The sequence below is a fragment of the Dysidea avara genome, chromosome 7 (genome assembly GCF_963678975.1).
Source record: "Dysidea avara chromosome 7, odDysAvar1.4, whole genome shotgun sequence".
Lineage (NCBI taxonomy): Eukaryota > Metazoa > Porifera > Demospongiae > Dictyoceratida > Dysideidae > Dysidea > Dysidea avara.
The window spans coordinates 27,957,254-27,978,395 of NC_089278.1; the positions used below are offsets into that span (position 1 = coordinate 27,957,254).

The window sequence follows — 21,142 nt, forward strand, 5'->3', positions numbered from 1 at the left end:
TTTTCTTGATGCTGAATAGTGCCAAACTTCAAAACAAAAGAATTCTTGTTTGATCCAGTAGTTGCTCTAATGCCATGGCAGTAGGCTGTTTTGATGCAGTCACAGGAGAACTTGAGTTGTGACACTGGGTAACCGGAGTAACCACACTATAGTATAATCACAGCAGGAGGTAGCTACACAAATATGAGATCACATGCCAGAAGAAAAGAGTCCAATGCTAGTGAGAACACTTGAAGAGCTGCTTTCAATCAGTCTTGCTCATTGTCACTCCTGGAAGGATCGCACCGCGGCTGACTGTAGTGTAGACGCCAAATAATGCATTTATCAAGTTTCGAGTTCGACCATGCACTCGACTTTGTGTCCAGCTCGCACCTTCACTGGCGGCTTTTGAGACGCCCTCAGTTAATAGCATAGCAATACTGCAAATACGACGAAAACGCACTATACAGAAATACTCCATTTCCTAATTTCCCGTTCCTCTTTTTAGTGACACCCCCTGTGTACTGTAGCCATCTAATGGTAAATATTCTGTCACATGATCACGTAGTACGCACGTGACATAACGAAGTCTGGTGCCGCCCGCCACTTATTTTTAATCGAAGATGGTAATAATTATGAGCATGGATGAACCACCTTGTTTTCATGGGATGGAATAGATACCATTTCCACTCACTGGCTCAGCAATTCAGTGCTAGCTACAATGACTTTTCTTCAGTCAAAAAACCAGCAAGCCTCACTTTTCCTTCAAGACTAGCTACACTGGTTACTGTATGATGATAAACCTCAAATATATACTCTCAGAACAACGTGAATGAAATATTGTTAGCTATATAGCTATACTCGATTTAAAAAATCCCTGTACAATTAATACATTATTCTGATGGCATACAAAACTATGAAGATCTGTTTATTTTGTGGTTTTAGTAACTATTTGGCTAAAAACTTTCATCTAAAATTCATCCAAAATAAGTACCGTACAGCACAAAAAAAGACATAGCATTATGATGAACTAAACAACTGAGCATTTTGACGAGCAATTATTCAATGCTGTATACACAAAATGGGAAATTTGAGGGGAAATCTACCGTCCCATCTCTACCCTATATAGCATAGGTATACTGTACATACACATCACCACATGATCATTCAGTAAACCAAATACTGTGGTATCCTGTAACTACATCTGTATTCAAAGTTTCCTTTTACATTTAGACATACAGTTTTGCATAAGTTAAGATCCATACAATGAATACGTATTTTTAAAATGTTATTGGTGTTTACTTCTTGTAGAGTAACTTCTTAATCTGTTACACAACACCCCACCTAGAGACCTGTGGTAAAGTATAGCAAGTCATAAGACTACTGACAATGAAGTTAATGTGTATGCATGTCCCAGCATGAATAAGACCATCAAGCTAGTGTATGCATACGTGATATTACACAGCCACATGCCAATTTACAGTAAAACAATTAAGTATGTGTTCAATATGTGAATGATTGCAACTGCACATAGCTAGAACTGCTGAATCAGGAAAAAACCTATACCAAATATGTATAAACTTTTTTGATGGTTAAACCACATGTAAAGTTTCATATCAATATTTTCATGACAGTGTGTGTATAGCTGGGTCATCTGGATTATCCTGGTCATTTGGGTCACGCTATTTGTCCGGGTCAAGTGGGTCTTATCTACTTCACTGAATATCTGGGTCTGACCTGGATGACATCACATATGACTATAAGTTAATGAGCTCCATTGTATTGGTGGAAATGCAGTTGTAAACGCTCAACAAACTTATGTGGAGCCACATCCACCATTCAGGAATATGCTTTGCTGTCTGTGCGAGATATATAGAGTCACGCCCACTTATTGAAGCTGTTCTCTGTGGGCATGCATGGCATCATCGGATCCGTGTTGCTACTTGAAATGTAGGTAACTAACTTCTGGAAATTCTTAATTGCTGTAGCTACATGTAGACTTACATGGAGCCATACCCACTTGATAATACATATGTGGAGCCACAACCACTTGATGATACGAACGTGGAGCCACACCCACTTGATAGTACATATGACCCACTTGATAATACGTAGCTACTCACTTCTTGCAGACAATCCTTTCTATATTGTAAAAAAAAATTGCAGGGCTAACTCTATCATGAAACTTGGAACTTGTGGACTTTTACCCTAGCTCTTGAGGCAACCCTCTATTTTAACATACATCATTAATCCCACTAGAGTGAGATTACTATGGTTTTAATTAAACTGGGTCACATGTGGGTCAGATTCGGGTCCCGTCTGGATTACTATTCGGGTCAGTGGGTCAACCGCGTCAACAGTACTGACCCACTTACAACGCTGATAAAAGCTAGTGCGTAGCTATAGCTATGTGGGGCATAGCCAGAAAATAGTACCACCACAGTTCTTCATATAAAAGCCTGGTCTTTTATTTCTTCCCGGCCATGCACAGTATTTTTGACCCAGCCTGCATGTAAAAGAATAGGGCTTATATTTGAGACCAAACATTAACTTTGGATAGGTGGGAGCATTTGAATCATGGTGGAATGCTGTGTTGTTACTAAATATAAGCAAGCAAAGTGAAGGCTCAAAATGGTTGGCATGATGCATATTTGCATGTACACAACGAGCTATTCTCATTACATCTTCACCCCTCAGATGGCTCTAAACTCTAAACTTAATGTTAGAGCCAAGAGTTGCTACCATGTAAGTGTGTGGCTAGTCTATTTACTGGTACAGTGGTAAAAAATTGTTTTGCTATTTTTATATTTGAAAATCATTATTAAAGGCAGCAATAAAGCCATACAGTTAATGCTGGAACCTTTGAATCTTGAATTAAGCTTGGCTGAGCTGTCTAGCTAGTTGTGCACAATATTTGCAGAATTGATGCACTACAAAAATGGTGGTAAGTGACTAGCCAATAACAAAAAATATACTGCAATTCACTTTCTTTGTTGCATGCTGAATAGATTTGGTGCTACAGTTGCATCTGAAACAAGGTGGATAGACAATTGGTTTATAATAATGACACTCTTACACAAGTGGCAAATTTGGTTCAGGATCATCAAAGAGTAATTCTTCACTGTCAGCATTTAGGTCATCATAATCACCAATAACTTGTAGTTTTTGTGACCATATCTGCTAGCTATGCAGCTGGAGTGAGCCTTGCTTTTGTGAACAAAAATTAGTGGGGAGATAAGTGTCTACCCTCCATAATTATTGTGGTTTGTTTTACACAGATTATCAAACACAATAAAACTATTGTGTGCACACTACAAACATACCTTATGTCCCTGTAGAAGAGTTCACTGAGGAATAATGCACTACAGAACAGCTATGAATTGAATGTTGAACACTTTACTGGAACAATAAGAAGCTTACCATTCCCATTAAGAAATAAAACACCCATTCCCATCCATTAGTCTTGATATTGATGATCGGAATAATTGTCTATAGTGATATGATCATGACATATCTCATCATCACATTAACATACCTGACCAATGGCTGCTCCTACACTACCAGTACCATCGATGATCCCAGTTACTGTGGATAGTGCCTCACTGTCTCCTTTAAGGGCCGGCTATACAGAGATGCAAAAGCTATTACACATGAAAATGGCTGGAACATCTATACAATACATATGTTCACATCAACACAGACCAATGTTAAAGTCAATACCAGTAGCTAACAAAAAGCTACCTGGCTATACAGTACACACAATTCAGTCTACAAGTAGTTATCTACCTGCTTTCCCAGGTCAGCAGAAATTGCTGAACTGATCAAATTTGCAGGTCCTCCAACAAACACCCCTATAAATGTTATGCAGCACAAAGAGGTGAAACAAATTAAGGTACGCTCATACTATATATGGTATGATGTACATGCCACGCAACAACAAGTACATTTATGTACAGTGACTACATGCAGTCATACACACAAAAGAAAGTACATACACAAGCATGCACAATAAACACAATAAACACACATTCTAGATAAAATCAAAGCATTTAGTTACTGTGCTAGCAGTCAATCATCTAGCACTGGGACACCCGCGCACTGCTCAGGTCAGCGAAGGCAAATTCTCCTGGTAACCTGCAGAGGGCCGTACCATGCATGTTTCACAGGTAGGCACCCAAAGTCCTGGACCTTCACCCACTGTATGACACATAGCAGTTGGCATTTCCTTCCCCAATTGACAATAGGTTGCCAGTTCCCCATTTAAACAGTTAGGTGTACTGGAGCAATGAGAGTCTGCTCAAGGAAACAACAAAACAGCTAGGTATAACCGGGCATCAACTCTCAATTAACAGCTGGTTCTGGTTATGTTGCCTCACTTACTCACACATTACACACATGCACACACTGTCACACACAAGCATGCATATAATACACACACAATACACATGTAACCTACACACATGCATGCGCACACACAACACATACACACACACACACACACACACACACCTGCTATAGCCATCAAAATAGCATTCTTAGTTGGAGTGTCACCATATGCTAAACAAACAGCTTACATAATAACATGTAATGAATTATCCATTTATTTACTGTACCTTGGTAGACAAATAGGAAACCCATCGCAGATAATAACATAGTTACTACAATGGGACATCTCCTACCAACTAAATCCTGGTGTTATGATAACAGAAAAAAATAATTACAACAATTAGCAACTTGCATGCTACAGTCTTTACATATATTGCTATAGTCTCATAAAAATTCTGCTCATAAGGAGTGACTGTACTGTATGCTCCCTTGAAATCGTAAATGGGAAGATTTACAGCATCTCTACAAAGTCCATGTAGGCACAAGTGCACATATGCTTATATAAAATTGCAGAGAAGGAGTAAAAACTAACCTTGTTCCTCAATAAGATGTAAGTACTAAAACAATGCATGTTTCATCCTGGTACTTAAAAGTTAAAATGTGACTGACTTTGACAAAACAAGGCTTCGATGCACAAAACTTTGTTAGGAGATATGGCGATTTTAGGTAATCATTGTGTAATAACTTCCCAGTGCCTACAGCTGTGCAAACAAAATTTGTACCAATTATTCATCTGTCTACTAGCTATCACTGAGTAGGTATATAAATTTCTGATACCCAAAATTTGCCCTGTTTTGGTCAGCTTTTTTCGAGCAGGTAATAATATCACAGGTGGTAGTAATAGGGTGGGAGGGTGGGGGGTGGTGGGTGAGCTTAATATAGGGGTATAAAATGAAGTAAGAAGACAAATGAAATCCAGAGGCCACGTTGGGCCCTTCATGGCCCTCAAATCTCTCCAAATTGACTGAGAACACTATTGGCGAGCTCTCTGTGAAGTCCCAACTCACCACACACCATTATCACAAAGCCATGGCCATTTAATGGCACCAATCTCCCACTCGTGGCTTTGACAGGGTCGGAAGAAAGCTGCTACAGAAACCAGACTTGCCAGTCCTGAAGGAAGTACAGTGTGGAATATGATAGTGTGTTAGACCAGCAATCCATTTCTGGTAAATACGTAAGTTTGATTTTGTGTGTGTGGAAGCCTGGTTATATGAAATCCGGTCACAAATTACTTTTATGAAACTGTTTCAACAGATAATAGCCCTACTGATAACACTCATCCAAAGCATATGACAACTTACTGAAATAATTCCTCCAACTATGCCACCTGTGGAACAATAAAGGAAGTAAACAAATCATACACAGTTAAAGTATGCACTACTCTCAATAATTACATATGACTGTACATGACAGAGTAGAGTTTCAACATTGTACCATAAAGTACATAATTTTACAGGTGTATACAATGCAATGACCAGCACTTTCACTTCTACAAGGATATACGGAATCCCCTAGTTGGAGAGACTTTAAATTGTGACAGGAAATCTAGAAGAGCAAGAGACCCTTTCATGGTAATGTCATGGCACTGCAAAAGGGCAGAGCTCATTGATCATCTAGGATAGATGTGAGTTATACGTGAAATTGCTTTCAGCTCAGTTCTTTGTTAATACCAGCTACACATATACACACCTATTATTCCACCCACATCATACAGTGTTGATAGAAGTGCAGCCTCAGTTGGAGTGGCCCATGATGGGTAGGCTAATACATACATACAATGATTATCAGGTAGCAAACTATGTAGTAACATGTGCAATAATTGTACAATAGAATCTTGTGTGTAGAAGAGAAACCACACACACACGCACGCACGCACGCACGCACGCACGCACGCACGCACGCACGCACGCACGCACCCACACACACACACACACACACACACACACACACACACACACACAAACACAATCACCTTTATTAAGATAATACGGTAACCAAAAGAAGAATGAGTAGTTGACAAGCTTGAGACAAGCATAAGATAAAGCATACTACAACAACAAGAACACAATAGTTTACAGCTATAGTTATTAATTCAAATGCTACACTGTAAATACAAAATAGTACACAACACAGAGGTGGTGTACATAATACTACAACTATGTCTCACCACGGCAACTCCAGGTATACAAAATGCTTTAAAGAAATGCACTACTCTGTTTTGTGTCTGTTGTTTAGTGGAGTATACCATCATAGAGTGATCTGGTGATGTGGGGATATCAGGATCACTGGTAGGCTTCAGTAATGGGGTGACTTCACGTTGATCATTATAATCTGACATAATATGTACAATGTGGTCAGGATGTTACATAATCACTTCCGATTATACAAATTTGTAAATGTACGAAGCATTTCAATCTGAAGATCCATTTATCTACACAACATAATTTCTAGCATGGGTCCTTTTAGAAAGCATCAAAGAAGTTGCAGTACTTGCAATGTGGTAAAATTGTAGAGACTTTAGGGTTGATCCTGAGACTGTTTTGTGTTTTGAGATGTACGCAATTCTACATTACAAATTTCCTATCAGACTATTTGACTGTTCAATCAATCCTCTTTAAGTATGTACCCTACTACTTTACCAGTTTGATACTGGAGGACAAATTTCATTATGATTAAGAATGCACACCCCCTTTTCTCTTCCCACATTTAATAGCACTTCAGACCCTAAGCTCCCCTCCCCCTTCAATGGCCTATATCACAGTATATACAACAAGAAAAATCATGTGATGTTAATGCATGCAATTGCAGCTACTAGCCTGTGATTGTGTCTATGAACAACATACAGTACAACTCACCAACTAGATTAGCCTTGACATTAATTGTCAGATCATCCTTTCCATCAGGTGATGATAGTCCTGCAGGAGAAGTGAGAAGGGGCTAGAAATCACATTGAGCCACACCCACCAACACATTTTGGATGCTCAACAATAGTGAAGAACATCACAATTCCGGCCAGAAACAATGGAACACTTGTCACCAGAAAGGCATACTAGAATATAAAAAAAGAATTAAGAACACTTGTACTCTATGTGATGCGTGTATTGAACCATCAACCAATTAATACACAGTTACTAATACATTAATCATTTAATTGCTCTTAAAAGTACAGCAAACATGTTACAAATGGCACAAAGTACATTTTGAGATTTCCCACTACATATGCTGTGTAGCACTAGAGTCCACTTTAGGGTGAAAGCCATGGATATAGGTAACATCACTTGACAACGGGATGAGAGCCAATGATAGATAGCAATGGAAAACACAACTAGTTATAGATATTATTGGATATGTCTTATTAATATATCGTATTTAGCCATTTTCGTACATTCCTTGAATCTCATTCTAATATTTCTCCGGTATCTTTAGTAACAAAGGAGTGGTTAGCCAAAGTTTCAGCTTTTATGATGAACAGTCTTGGAGTTATAGCGCTAGGTAGTTGGAACAGCAATAATTTTGATTTTTACAGCAAATAATTTACAGACGTTTAAATAATTGATCATAACTCACAACTGAAACAAACAGCTACAAAGACGGGACTTGGCTTAACCTGTTCACCATGAACTGGCAAATCTATCAAGGTATGGTACTGTCCTTGTACTCCTTCATGTGGAGAAAGAAGAAGACCATTCCAACAAAGAAATGATGATGGAAAACTCTGTAGCACCCATAACTCATGTATCTTTTAATGTACGAACACTAAAAAAGAATTTCTTGCTCTCCATGAACAGGAAAATCCAATGGTGCATAGGTTTTAATGTCTTGAGGTTTGCTTCAATGATCAAAATGTGCATAAATTTTTTATCATAAAAGACTGAAACTTTGGCTGCCCACTTCTTGTTACTACATATAGAGAACAGAGGAGCAATAAAATGGAATTTGAGGAATATGAAAAACGGCCTGTTATTACTCGGCTGGTCATATATATAGTATATGCACACGGAAATGCATTTACATAAATAATGTATCCCTCCAACATCATTATAGGACTGATAAATTCCTCATACTCAAATTACAGTAATATAATCACAAACACGTGCACACACACACACACACACACGCACACACACATACACACACACATACACACATATGTGGGTGTGTATACACACAAGCATACATGCACGCACACACTTAAGCATACACACACATACCGTACGTATATGCACTTTCTACACTTATCTCAACCTGGTATCCATAATGGAGTACAGAGGCAGCCTATATCATCACAACACATACAGTGTTACATGGTGGACATGACTAGAACTGCATCTCACCAAGAAGGCACCGATGATGTTACCAACTGATGCATTAGCACTAGTGTTGCACCGATATGCATTTTTTCACATTTACCGATACCGATTATTTGCCTATTCCTGTAACCGATATGCCGATATTTACCGATATTCTTCAATTCTTCAGAACAGGAGAGGAGGAGCAGAAAATCACCTAAAGTTTATGTGTATAAACTGCATTTGTAATATCAATGTAATTAATTGCGTGGGCAGCAGACTTTTACCATTTTTCTAGTTTTGCAACTAACTCCTTTCATGGAAAAGGAAGCCAAGTAGTTATAAAACAACTAAGACAGCTTATCAAACAGTGTTTTTAGTGGGACTCCAGACCCTTTGTGAAGAGTGATCAACTAATTGCGTGGGCGGCCGATAAATATACACAGCCTACTATATAGCCTTGCAACCATACTTGTGCAAACAAACAAGCCAAAACAGTTACAACCACTTACTGCTACATTCACCACCTTCTTTCTTTACTTTCACCTGTTCATTGCCGTCATTAACGATTGATTGTGGGTTTCGGTTAATCGGCAAATTATTTCCGCTTCGTAGCCGATACCGATACTTGTAAAATTAGCTAATATCGGCTGTTACCGATAATTCAACCGATTATCGGTGCAACTCTAATTAGCACTCCACACTCCAAATATTACTCCATGACTATGTGATGTACAGTATGGGAAACAAACAAGACATAACAAAATGTATAAAACACACATTAGGGACAAATACTCTAGTCTAGTGTGACTAATCTGAGATGTAACTGAGAGGAAGCAAATATGAATTAGTCCTGTTGTTATACATAAACTCCCCTCACTGTATCTCTTATCTCGACAATTTATGATAACGATGAACATTTTATAAGTACTGCTACAGGTATCTAATCCCTCTTATAGTACTGCAAGCACTTCAAATACGTAGTATTGTGGTATCTACATACATTAATTACTCTAAGGAAAATGTTGATATGGAAGTTACGACTCAGACACTCGTTGGAACTACAAAAGGCACATGCCACATGTGAGTTTGTTATTGTGGCATGAAATTGTAGCTGTACACTGATTGGTTTGATCTCTAGCCTTTGGCTGTAACAAACAAGGCAGTGATTTTTTAAAATCAATATTAGGCCTTCTTAAAGTGTTGCTTTGTTTCTAACACTAGAATTGATGCTAAGAGTCTTCTTAAAAGTTGTTGTTGTTGTTGTTTGTTTTTTTTTTTGTTTGTTTTTTTTGAATGGCAGCATTTTGGAGGCACAATTCATTTTAGGGGTAACCCTACTAAACAGTACTACCGTACCATTTTATAAACATCTTGTAAAACACCTTTACATAATTATGCAAATACACAAAAGAGAGCACAAGTGTACACACCTTCCTTTACCAAACCAGTTTCCCATGATGGCTACAGTAGTTGGCCAACCAGCAGATTGCAATAATCCTGTTAGGAGGACATTAAAATTAACTATATTCATATAATGTTAATGTAAGTAATCAACTCTACCAAAAAAACAAAAAAACAATAGCAAGTATTTTAAGACTACAAGTAGTACATACACATTATACAGCCACTACAAATACTCTAATAAGCATTACATACTCACGTACCATTCAGTCCCCACAATACACCATAGTAGTAGACAGAGTATACACCTACCCACTTGCCAACACATCCAAATGTGAACACCTTGTGATAGGATGACATTACAATGAGATATCAAACTGTAAAGCTAACCATTATTGCTGAGAGCATCATTCCACTACACAGCACATAGCGTAAATTATACCTACAAATATACACAATCATTTATTTAGTTGACAAGCACAGGCAGAATAAATAAACAATCTAATAACAATAGTATTACGTAGTTGGATTGCACCAAGTCAAATTGTGTCTTCATATACACAAGACACTTGTTGACTTTGAGAGCACTATACATTAGATTTGGTTCACCTCAAGCAAAACAAATAATTGAGATTTGCTTGTAGGAGGGGATCCCTGAAAACAGAGTACCTCTTGCATACAAATATACGTACCTGTCACCTAAGAAGCCACTGATGTACAGTCCCTATAAACATAGACCATGTTGATAAACAGAGATATGTAATTATTCTTTACATCATCATCATTATTATTTAGCTTGTGTACACATACATACAGGTTCTATCTGTACTGCAGTTTCTTAAGGTGGTTGAGTTGTGTAATATATATTACACATATACAGTGTATCTTGTCTCAAACCTTTGCATACTAAATCATATCACAGAACAAGCTGATGTCTTCTAGCTATATCTCTATATTAACAAACCTCTAGCTTTAGCAGTAAACACAAACAAGTTACTACATTATGGTGTGCTTGTATACTGACAAATAGTTATAAATACAAATTGGACTTTGGAACGCTAGCGGCCCATGGTGAAGTGAGATCAAAAAGTTGATCATGGGACAATGGTTCCTGCTTAACATACATAGTGCAAATTCTAGTAACAAAAAGCTCAACAAATATGGAAAACTAAGTATGTATATTATCTAACAATGTATACATGGGGCTGAAACAAACACTGCAAATATTTGGAATTTGGAACTTGAGTATACTCATTAAGATCACATGACCCAGCTCACAAGATGTATTAGTCATCATGAAATGAGACCATGAGAGTTTGATTGGTGGCAGCTTAATATTGTTTATCGGGAAATTACAAACTGCTTAGATTGTGGTATAAAACACAACACATAGGTATGACTACAAGTAGCTAGTACTTGATAACACTAGAGTGTACTTGAATATTCATGACAGTACATGTTTCAGCCCTAGCACTAGATTACAGTACACACGTAAAGATTACAAAAGATCAACTCACTACTGCATAGCAGAATAAAAAGGTGGTATCCAGGTTTCCAAGGTAAATCTCAGTTTTATCCTAGTGTAGTAAGCAAACAACATCTACATAACCACTATAGATTACAATAAATTACAATACAATGAAGAAGACTTTTGTTTTCTTTGCTTTCTGTGTGCAATACAGTGTGAACGTGTTTGTGTGTGTGTGTGTGTGTGTGTGTATGGTGACTATTGCATTAGTACATTACAATTAGTATAGTACATTATAAGTAGTATCTTAACATTCAATAAAACACTCACAAACACATGTGTACACAATATACCACTCAAGCAGCATCCATGATTACAACACACACATCTTAGGCCTTTGTAAGGCCTTCTGGTATACAGGCTCTGCCTTTATTTACCAAGTACTTTAATCATAATAACACACACACGCACGCACACATGTACGCATGCACACACACACACCTATACACTTCACATACATACATAGGTGTGTATTTAGCTGACATACCTCATTAGGAAAGAAATTGTGGTCATCCCAAACCTGAAGAGTACATAAATGATGAAAGTTATGTAGTAATACAGGTCAACTCTGGTGCATCATATCTGCAATGGTTGGAAGGTGTCCATTCATCTCTTCACATTACTGAATGTCTTACAAGTAGCATGAAATAGTGTATAACTAAATTGTGTTAGGATAATACAGTACATGAAAATTAATTCACATTCATTAACTAGATCACAGTAAGGCACTTTGAGCTCTCTATGACATACAACTAGATATATGGAATCAACTAGCTATAGCAAAGTCAGTGGAGCTATAAGCGCCTTGATCCAGCTTGACATTATTTTTATCTACTATCTTTATAGTCCACAAACTGATCCATTGCCCCATCAAGATTAATCCGAAACTATAGAAGCTGTATTGCGGTGTACAGAATAAGTCACACAAAAATGCTCCATATGAAACTTTCTAATAGCGCAGTCAGCGTAACATAGCCTAGGCATAGATGATTTATAAACACCAGGTACCTAATCTATGGCCTAGGTACCTAATCTATGGCCTAGGTAATAGATGGGGTACCTCTGACAGTTTGGTAAGCACAAACAACACAACAACAGCTACGTGGTTCGGTGAAGGCCTGCCATGAACTACTGCTTACGAATTACCCACATGATCTATTATTTGTTCTTTACCTAAAAGTGAAGACACGTCACGGAAATGTTGAGCACACCGTCCAAACAACGCTCTAAAATATTAGAGTGAGCTAGTTCTCGTTCCCACAATCGAATCAGTGGACTATAGAGATATGAGGATTTTCTTATGCAGTCAGAGCGAGTTTCTAGATGATTCTCCGTGGTCAGGGTATATTCTGCGTGCCTTCGTGAATCCAAGTGAGTTTATTTTATAAGTTATCGTGGAGAGATAAAACTCCACGATTAAAAGAACTCAGGGTCAACTTTTATAGTGATTTTATTTAAACTGCCGAATAAAGCGTTTACATTAAATATAATCTGGCCTCTACTCTGTGTATGCATGGTGTACCATTGTATGTGTGTCTCTGCCAAGGAGAAAGGGCCATGGCTAATTGGTCGAATTCAAATCAATAATCTGTTTGCCACCTTTCTATGATGTAATTTTTCAAATATTTTGTTTTATCATTTCTACCAGTTAGGCCGCTCCAAATACATTCTCTGTTTCCCGTCTTGTGTTGAGACATATTTGCATGTGAGCAGGCGATCCATTTCCAGTGTTACGTTATAAGATTGGCAGCTTTTCAAGCCATTATATTTTCCTGCATGGTCACAGCCATAACTAACTGCATTAAAGCTTGCTCAAGCTTGTGCTTAAGTTTGCAGGAAAAATTCAAAAGTTAAAATAGTGCTGACTTTATAGTACACTGACACATAAGGTGACACCCTTACAAATCAGTTTTACTGAGCTTGTACGGGTATGCAAGAAAAATTGTAAATAATGGAAGAATACAGAATAATGGAATATTGTAATGATGACAATGAACAGATGCAGGCGGTGGACAGGAAACTGATGATTTGTTTGGAATGTCCTGGATGGTAAACACAGAATACAGAGCCTGTAGAAGGTATTTACAGTACCAGTAACAGAAATTGTTATACTACCTACATGTTGACAGATATCTTGTAGATGGGCTTTATGTTGAGTGTTTGTATAATGAAGTACCATGGCTTGCACAACAAATTCCGTTAGCTGTATGTCATCCAAAATAAATTCTCCACTTCCCATCTACCGGCCTGGTGATATACCATTTAGGCTCAGTAAAATTGGTGTATGTAAATATGTGTCAGTGTGCCAATGAGCCAAAAAAACAAGCAGGCATAATTCATCGCTGTGTTATTCCTGAAAGATTATATGCCAAGTAAAGTTTTTAAACAATGTCTAATGGGAATGGATAGACAGCCTGCCCTCTTGGGATATCTTTTCATTTAGCACTTAGTAACTTGTGACTGTTACATACATACAGGTACGTTGGTTAGCAATAGTACGTATTCATGCCAACATTTCAATCCTACTGTACACCTACAAAATTTTTGTCACTGGTTAATTGCCTACCAATAATTGGCGTAACCAGTTAATTGGTTTGTTTGTATATTGGCAGATGTAATAAGCTCAACAAGCCTGCTGGAAGGTTTAGGGTGGTACCAATGTGACCATCAACATCCTGTCTTGCAATAACAGTTTTTATGATCATGTATTTACACATGCTTTGAGTTTATGTGTGATATTAACACTTACATCCCAGTGCGTGGGAGTATCAAAGCGCCGCGCTGGGTTATAACTACCATACAGCTAGACAGAGTGGCGATATTAGTTATCACCCAGTGATAACTAACTTATCACCCTGTTGCGGAACCACTCAGTCTCTTTCGTGACATCATAATAACCACGAATGGCATTGTTTACCAATGGAACAAAGAGCCAAGTAAGGAAATATTGATACAAATCACACCAATACAGCACTTAAAACTAGCTAAATCTTACAAGAAAACTGTTAATCCTTTACACAATAAGACTACAAGTTACCAATACGATAGTTTAACAAATGTCAAGAATAGTCCGTGACGATTTTCGCTCCAGCAATCACTCCCAACGGTCACTATGGTGAAGAACTAACTTCCTCTAGCTTCATCGTTCTATCTTGGACTACGGTAGCCACTTGTTGGTCTTTATTTTTCTCTTGCACACCACGCGACAACACTATACCAATTTCTGACGAAGGCGAATCGTACCTGGAACCGCTGCTTCATAACACCGCCCTTCGCTACAGTTTGTAGGCAGTATGTAAGGTCTCTCTTGTGGCTACGAAGTAGAATCTCCACACAATTCGGATGAAATCTTGAGCACAGTGACAGGAACTCAAACCAGAACTTAATTTATTATCCGTAAACTTCTGCGCACTCCCGTGCACTGGGATATAAAACAGTTATATCCCGTATATTCGGATGATATCATTGTTATTACACTCATCCTCGGCTCCGCCTTGGACTCGTGTAATAACAATGGTATCACCCTCGTACCGGGATATAACTATAACATACAGCAGTAATATCCTCAGTATAATGATGAGAGGTTAGAAGTAGTATATTTCCTTAAACAATTTTGCATGTTAGCTATGTTTGATACCAAGTAATGTGTGGCATGTTATCATTGTTGTAAGTGTGTTTGAGTTGTGGTTGATGATTGTTGTGCTTATTGGCTATTATATCCTGTAGTAGTTATTTATGTGTCATTTATTGTGTGGTATAGGAACACATCATCACTAGTGGAGCCAACATCACAAACCAGTCCCCAAGCTCGTAGGCTGATGGATATTTAGATGCACCACATGGTATGAAAATGTGTTTCTCAGCTCAAAATTTCATGATTTGTCATTACCCATTTGTCAGTGCATTGGTAACCCACTGCCCTGAGAATTGACTAGTGTTGAAATACAGTGGGATGTATGTCCCTTAGCAAAGTTAGGATACAATAGAAAAGACCTCCATAACCTACAGACTTGTGCTGTAAAGCCTTATTAAATAAATATTCAGTCTAGCTCATTACAATTATACCTCTGAAAGAGAAAAACATCTATGTTACAGTATTAATAATAGGCCAAAACTCTGACTCCCAAAGTGTCTGTAAGAGAGATTTCACCATCATAGTAATTGAGTGTAGTGCATATTGTGAATGTGTGTTGTGTATATGTATAGTGTGTTTAATTTGTGTGGATGTGTGTATGTGTGATTACTGAGGGGAGTTTTGTCTATCATCAACATGTCTATCACATGCTGGTCATGTGACAATTAATTTTACACAACATGTTACATCCTGTAACTCCTTATATGGTTAAATAATTTTATAGTGTGGTTTTGCTAGTCTCCATAAAAAGAGTTAGCTTGTACTTTCTGCTATGTTGTCAAAAGAAAGGTTTAGCTTGTCATTCCCAGTTGGGGGGGGAGCGTGTGTGTGTGTACAAGTAGCCCAATAGCATGTTTGGTATAATATAGTTATGTACGTATGCATGTAACTAGTTGCTGATTGACCCGCATATTCTACCTAGTTAACTTGGTGCTTGCCCTTGAATATTTCCTTTTACTTCAGTGACACATGTTAACACTTTGGTTTGCTAAGTAACTATCACTGAGTTGTCATTAGGAAATATGCACATAACAAATCCCTTATGGTCCGAACCAACATCAAATAAATCCCTACATGGCATTACATGTTTGCAATTTCTAGAGTTATAATGTCAGTATCATTAATTCCAGTTTTTCTGTACATGGATATTTTGTGCTGCAAGGAGAAGAGACAGCAGTTTAGTCAAAGTAGCCAACTAATTCAGGTATGTTAACTGGTAGTTGGGAGTAAATGTATTCTAACCATGAAATAATATACAGTGAAACTTGTCTATTCCAAGCCAAAATTCTTTGCTTTGTAAAACAAGTGGCTAACAAATTTGTGGATTTTGAGTTGGTTCATTTCAAGAGGTAACCTTATTATACAGAGAACAGGTTTCACTGTATACATGTAACGCCAAGATTACATTAAACTCTGATAACACATGTGATTTTTTTTGTTCAATTTTTATAGTCAGGGCTGCCCAGAGAAATTAAGGGGCCCAGGGCAAAGAGTTAAAGTGGGGCCCCAGGGGCAAGGAGGTTTCCATTCACAGCTTCACCCAATCTGTAAGTTGAAGACCAAAAAAAAAGGTCATTACATGCTGATAATGGCAATAGCTACCCCTCACCAACCATAACAGCAGGATTTTGGGCTTCTACATCAATAGCTAGGCAGTTGAGATATAGCTTAACATGTTTTCCCAGCTGCACAACAGTGTGGCACACCAATAAACAGATGCTGCCTGGACAACAATCGTTGTATGGTCACTCCCCAATCATCCACCTGGTAGTAGTACTACATGGCTCATGTTGTTGTGTAGCATTTATTACATGCAGCTGTCAACTAAATAATATTGGGTCATAAACTTAAACAACTTCATGATGTAAACAATACCATACTGAGGAGTGTCCCTTTAATGACAATGTCAGATAATTGTTGTTTTAGGTTAGTAACCATCAAGGTTGCCAAGCAACTATCATTATACCCTAGATTGTATTCAAGTGTACAGTGAGACCTGTCTAATCAGGTCATCATTTAAGAGGTCACTTGTTTAAACTGTTATAATAATCTCTAAATGAGTCATTTGTTTACAAATTGACATACAATAAGCTGTGAAATTTTTGTGTGTGTGTGTGTGTGTATGTGTGTGTGTGTGTGTGTGTTGTGTGTTATTATAATTTACTCTAGAATTAACAATTTAAGCCCACAGATAATTATACGCAAATGTGTGCATGTGTGTAATGTTAATGTGCAGTGTGTGTACGTCTTTGTGTAGTGTATGTCTGTGTGTAGTATCTAGTGTGTATGATGTGGTGTGCATGTGCAAAGTATCTTACACCACAATTAAAAGCATTTTTTATACTGATAGCTGTGTTTGACTTTTGTTTTAATGTTCACATTTCATTGTCAAGCTTCAATAGGACAGGAAATGTGTGTGTGTGTGTATACGTCAGACATACAGCACACCCTTACAAACAGTTTATCCTACCATAATACATGAACAGTTATTATGCTCTTGATGTATGCATTGGTCATTATCACATTATGGCTAGATTTTTGTTGAAAAATTGATTGTGGGCTTCAGTTAGGGTAAGAGCATGAATTTCAGTCTGTATAAATGACACCCAACTAATGTAAATATTATGATGACAGTGTTCTGACATATTTGTGAACTTTTGTTATGAAGTTTGACATATTTGTAAGACTGCGGGTACTTGCCGCTACTACCCCAATTGTATCTGTCAAGTGTGCTGCACTGCTGGAACATACTCATTGTACAGTATTTATTCTCCAATATGCCAGTTAGGCACCAGATGGGGCTATAAACAATTGTTTGCTTGATCAATGTGTCTACCAGAGTAACAAATTCTAATTTTAGGTAAAAGGTTTGGTGCAAAATTCCATCCATAAAGCATTATTCATAGCTGACCTGTTGTACGTATCTGTGTAGTGGTGCAGTTTGACGATGTGTAGCTATTTAGTTACTTTGTGTGCTACTCATTTTCATTTGTTTAGTGCTCATTGTGGCTACAAGTGACCATATTCAACAGAGTAGTGAGGCTGTGGTGTCACCATTAAGCAAGTTCTGCAAGGTGGGTCGATTATGTAGTTGCTATAGTAACCCCTATGTGGGCACTAACTGTATTATAATTATGTGTTGAGTTATGTTAGATGTAAATTTGTGCATGTCACATCTTGTTGGAAGAGAATGCTGTATAGTGGTCCATATGTATGAAACATTTATTAGTTATTGAAAGTTGCTTAACAACCTTAAGTATTTTGAGAGAGTAATGCATATGATATGCAAATCATAAAATCTGCTAAGGGCCAGCCAATGTCTTGTATATGTATGTACATAGTTTACATGTTATTATTCTTAATTCAAGTTATTATGGTGTTGTATTGCCAAATTGCAAACAAGACAGTTGCCACTTTTTGCTCCATTATGGTTTTGTAGGTTTGTAGATATATTACAGTTATCTATGATTAAAAGTGTGTTGGTTGCATGGTTTCACTATTGTACACACCCTATAGGTAGCCTGATGATAACAACTTTAGGATGATACTGTGGAAAGTGAAGAGAGGAGAGTATATCGAGTTTCAGATCAATTGTTTGTGCCTTAACCAGCTCAATAACTGGATTTTATATACATGTTAACCCTGTGAAGATAGAGACTAACCGTAAGAACTGTATTGTGTATGTCTGTGTCCAGTGGCGATTCTAGACCTGGGGACTGTGCACCCCCAGACCCCCAAATTTTAAGGAACTCCTCTAAAATTTATACTAAAATCACTCAAAATAACAATGCCCTCTACTGCAACTTATTCCCAAGATTTTTATAAAGAGTTATTTTTCAACCCCTACCCCCTTAGAATTGCCTGTGTCTGCGTGTGGTGTGTGTGTGTGTGTGTGTGTGTGTGTGTGTGTGTGTGTGTGTGTGTGTGTGTGTGTGTGTGTGTGTGTGTGTGTGTGTGTGTGTGTGTGTGTGTGTGTGTGTGTGTGTGTGTGTGTGTGTGTGTGTGGTGTGTGTACGTATGTTCTGTCTTAGTGTGCTAACAATGTGCTTTAAGTTCATGGCCATGTTATGTACATGTGACGTTGTCAAAAGACATTGTACATTATATTATTCAGTCAGATTGTAACTTACCACTTTGCTTCCTTGTAGTCGAGATGAGACTCATGATCAGCCAACACCTTTCTGCGTAAATGACCCATTTACAAAGGTGAGCTGTGAAATTTTAAGAAGTACGACAGAAATGCATCTAGTAATTTTATTCCATGTAGAGGAGAGTCGGGAGGTTGTTTACACCTAATCAGTAGTACGATGGATTGTTGCAGTTTTTACTAAACCTTATAGCTTTAAGTTGTTTTGAGATATTTTGATGCACATGTGTTTGCTAATGCTACATTAAGTAGGTGGTGCGTAAAACTACAGTATGTACGTAATTGTTTATATTATCATATCATTAGCAAATTCAATTAATAATGTCATGTGACAGCATTTTTTGTGAATCTGCATACTTTGGCGTGCATGTACTTTGGTATTTATTTGGAAGATGTCTTCTTTGCAACAGCTCAGCTGTAGGCATTATAATATCATGGTCACATTATGAATTGTTCAATGCATGATAACATAATATACTGCACTATTGCTAAGGACTGCATCGTGATACAATAGTATCAGACAATAGCTTATAAAGAAATTCTTGTGTCAGCAGTCTGATTCATGATGAACCAACTTGTGATGAAAATTCATGAGGTCCTATATACCTATAGTCTCACTAGTACTGATATGATATAGGTGGCCATGTTATATTACGTGGCATGCAATGGCCGGGCTTATATAACTAGAAACTGTCCTCAAGAACAATGATTAGCTATAAACATACATGCGATCATGATCGTTAGAACTGTTAAACTCTATAATAGCTAACAGAATACAATCAGTGAAATTTTCAATGGTTGTTCTCTTTTAATACAGTTAGGCTGGAATCAAATATGTTCAAGATTTTGCCCAAAATGCTATCAGGAATTTCTCAAAATTTTCACCTATTAAGCTGTTCAGTGTTCCCATTATATATATATGTTTGTATTATGCTACTAAGTTAGCAACATTTCTTACAATTATCTTGGAACATTTTAATCAGTGAATGCTTTATTAGAGTATACTTTCACTACAAAGTGACTGTTCTATTACAGAGTATCAATCTAAGGAGCTATATCAATGTAGTTTGCAGTTTTCACTGACTGCTCTATTAGGGAGTATCAATCTATTTTCATAGAATTGAGCTGCATAGTTTCCTAATATGCTGGCATGACAGTAGCCCTACTAACAAGGAACAAGTGGCAGTGTCCCAGAGATCTTATAGGACAGTATGTAACGACCTGCTTCTCTTCTCTCAGTGACCCTACCAACAAGGCAGCATCCCAGATCTTAGAGGACAGTATGTCACGACCTGCCTCTCTCAGTGACAGTGTCCTACTAGTAAAGAACGAGTCGCAGCCCACCTAGCACTCCAGCCCACTATGCTTTTTGTTATGCTGGCATATTTGACACTGTACTAAATTACAGTGTAATTAACAAAAATAGTTTCAGTCCATATGCAGATGCATGTGAATCTGATGTGATCAATGAGCCTGCAAAGATACGTAACTATACCAAGACATGATGTGCATAATATGTATGCACTATGTACATGAGAAGTGCATGAATTTGTGTATGTGCTGAGCTGCATGTACTATATGTATATGTGTACACAAATGTATCCATTGAGTAGTGTTCATTACATATGCTGTTCTTATTTATACTATATAGGATTAATATTGCATAGGCCTCCATGTCACCATAATGTACAAGTCTTACATTGCTTACAAAGTGTTTTGTTACCACTTGTTCAAACCGTCACCCCATTCTAATAGCTACTGTCCTCAACAGA

The 21,142-nt window shown here is 37.6% G+C and overlaps 1 protein-coding gene and 2 long non-coding RNA genes across 16 annotated transcripts; 2 read left to right on the forward strand and 1 right to left on the reverse strand.

Moving 5' to 3' along the window:
* Positions 1-1,145: 1,145 nt before the first annotated feature.
* On the reverse strand, positions 1,146-18,264 carry LOC136259668 (sugar phosphate exchanger 3-like). 11 transcript variants are annotated; one of them, XR_010703318.1, is made up of 23 exons: positions 12,763-12,848; positions 12,077-12,247; positions 11,579-11,638; positions 10,754-10,785; positions 10,452-10,503; positions 10,325-10,403; positions 10,091-10,157; positions 9,170-9,380; positions 7,333-7,417; positions 7,224-7,283; positions 6,536-6,699; positions 6,341-6,416; positions 6,058-6,129; positions 5,670-5,695; positions 4,593-4,668; positions 4,489-4,536; positions 3,766-3,830; positions 3,515-3,601; positions 3,400-3,468; positions 3,303-3,352; positions 3,056-3,186; positions 2,965-3,007; positions 1,146-1,331 (listed from the first exon to the last, which is right to left on the reverse strand). XR_010703318.1 is itself a non-coding variant. In XM_066053170.1 (20 exons), the coding sequence occupies exons 8-19, from the start codon at positions 7,367-7,369 to the stop codon at positions 3,324-3,326; spliced, it is 798 nt and encodes a 265-aa protein (XP_065909242.1). In that variant the 5' UTR covers positions 7,370-7,417; positions 10,091-10,157; positions 10,325-10,403; positions 10,452-10,503; positions 10,754-10,785; positions 11,579-11,638; positions 12,077-12,247; positions 12,763-12,848; the 3' UTR covers positions 1,146-1,331; positions 3,303-3,323. The 11 variants fall into 11 exon arrangements, 2 of the variants coding, with proteins under 2 accessions (XP_065909242.1, XP_065909241.1); XR_010703320.1 differs by lacking the exons at positions 9,170-9,380; positions 12,763-12,848 and adding an exon at positions 18,135-18,264 and having other exon boundaries at positions 12,077-12,171; XR_010703319.1 differs by lacking the exon at positions 9,170-9,380 and having other exon boundaries at positions 12,077-12,171; positions 12,763-12,853.
* Positions 5,258-7,541, forward strand: LOC136259670 (uncharacterized). The gene is made up of 3 exons (XR_010703330.1): positions 5,258-5,738; positions 5,825-5,992; positions 7,272-7,541. It is a non-coding gene; the product is annotated as an uncharacterized lncRNA (long non-coding RNA).
* On the forward strand, positions 12,837-19,685 carry LOC136259669 (uncharacterized). Of its 4 annotated transcripts, XR_010703328.1 has the most exons (8): positions 12,861-12,960; positions 13,589-13,667; positions 15,350-15,431; positions 16,354-16,427; positions 18,221-18,297; positions 18,740-18,886; positions 19,372-19,429; positions 19,491-19,685. It is a non-coding gene; the product is annotated as an uncharacterized lncRNA (long non-coding RNA). The 4 variants fall into 4 exon arrangements; XR_010703326.1 differs by lacking the exon at positions 13,589-13,667 and having other exon boundaries at positions 12,837-12,960; XR_010703327.1 differs by lacking the exons at positions 12,861-12,960; positions 13,589-13,667 and adding an exon at positions 14,685-15,172.
* The last annotated feature ends 1,457 nt before the right edge of the window (positions 19,686-21,142 follow it).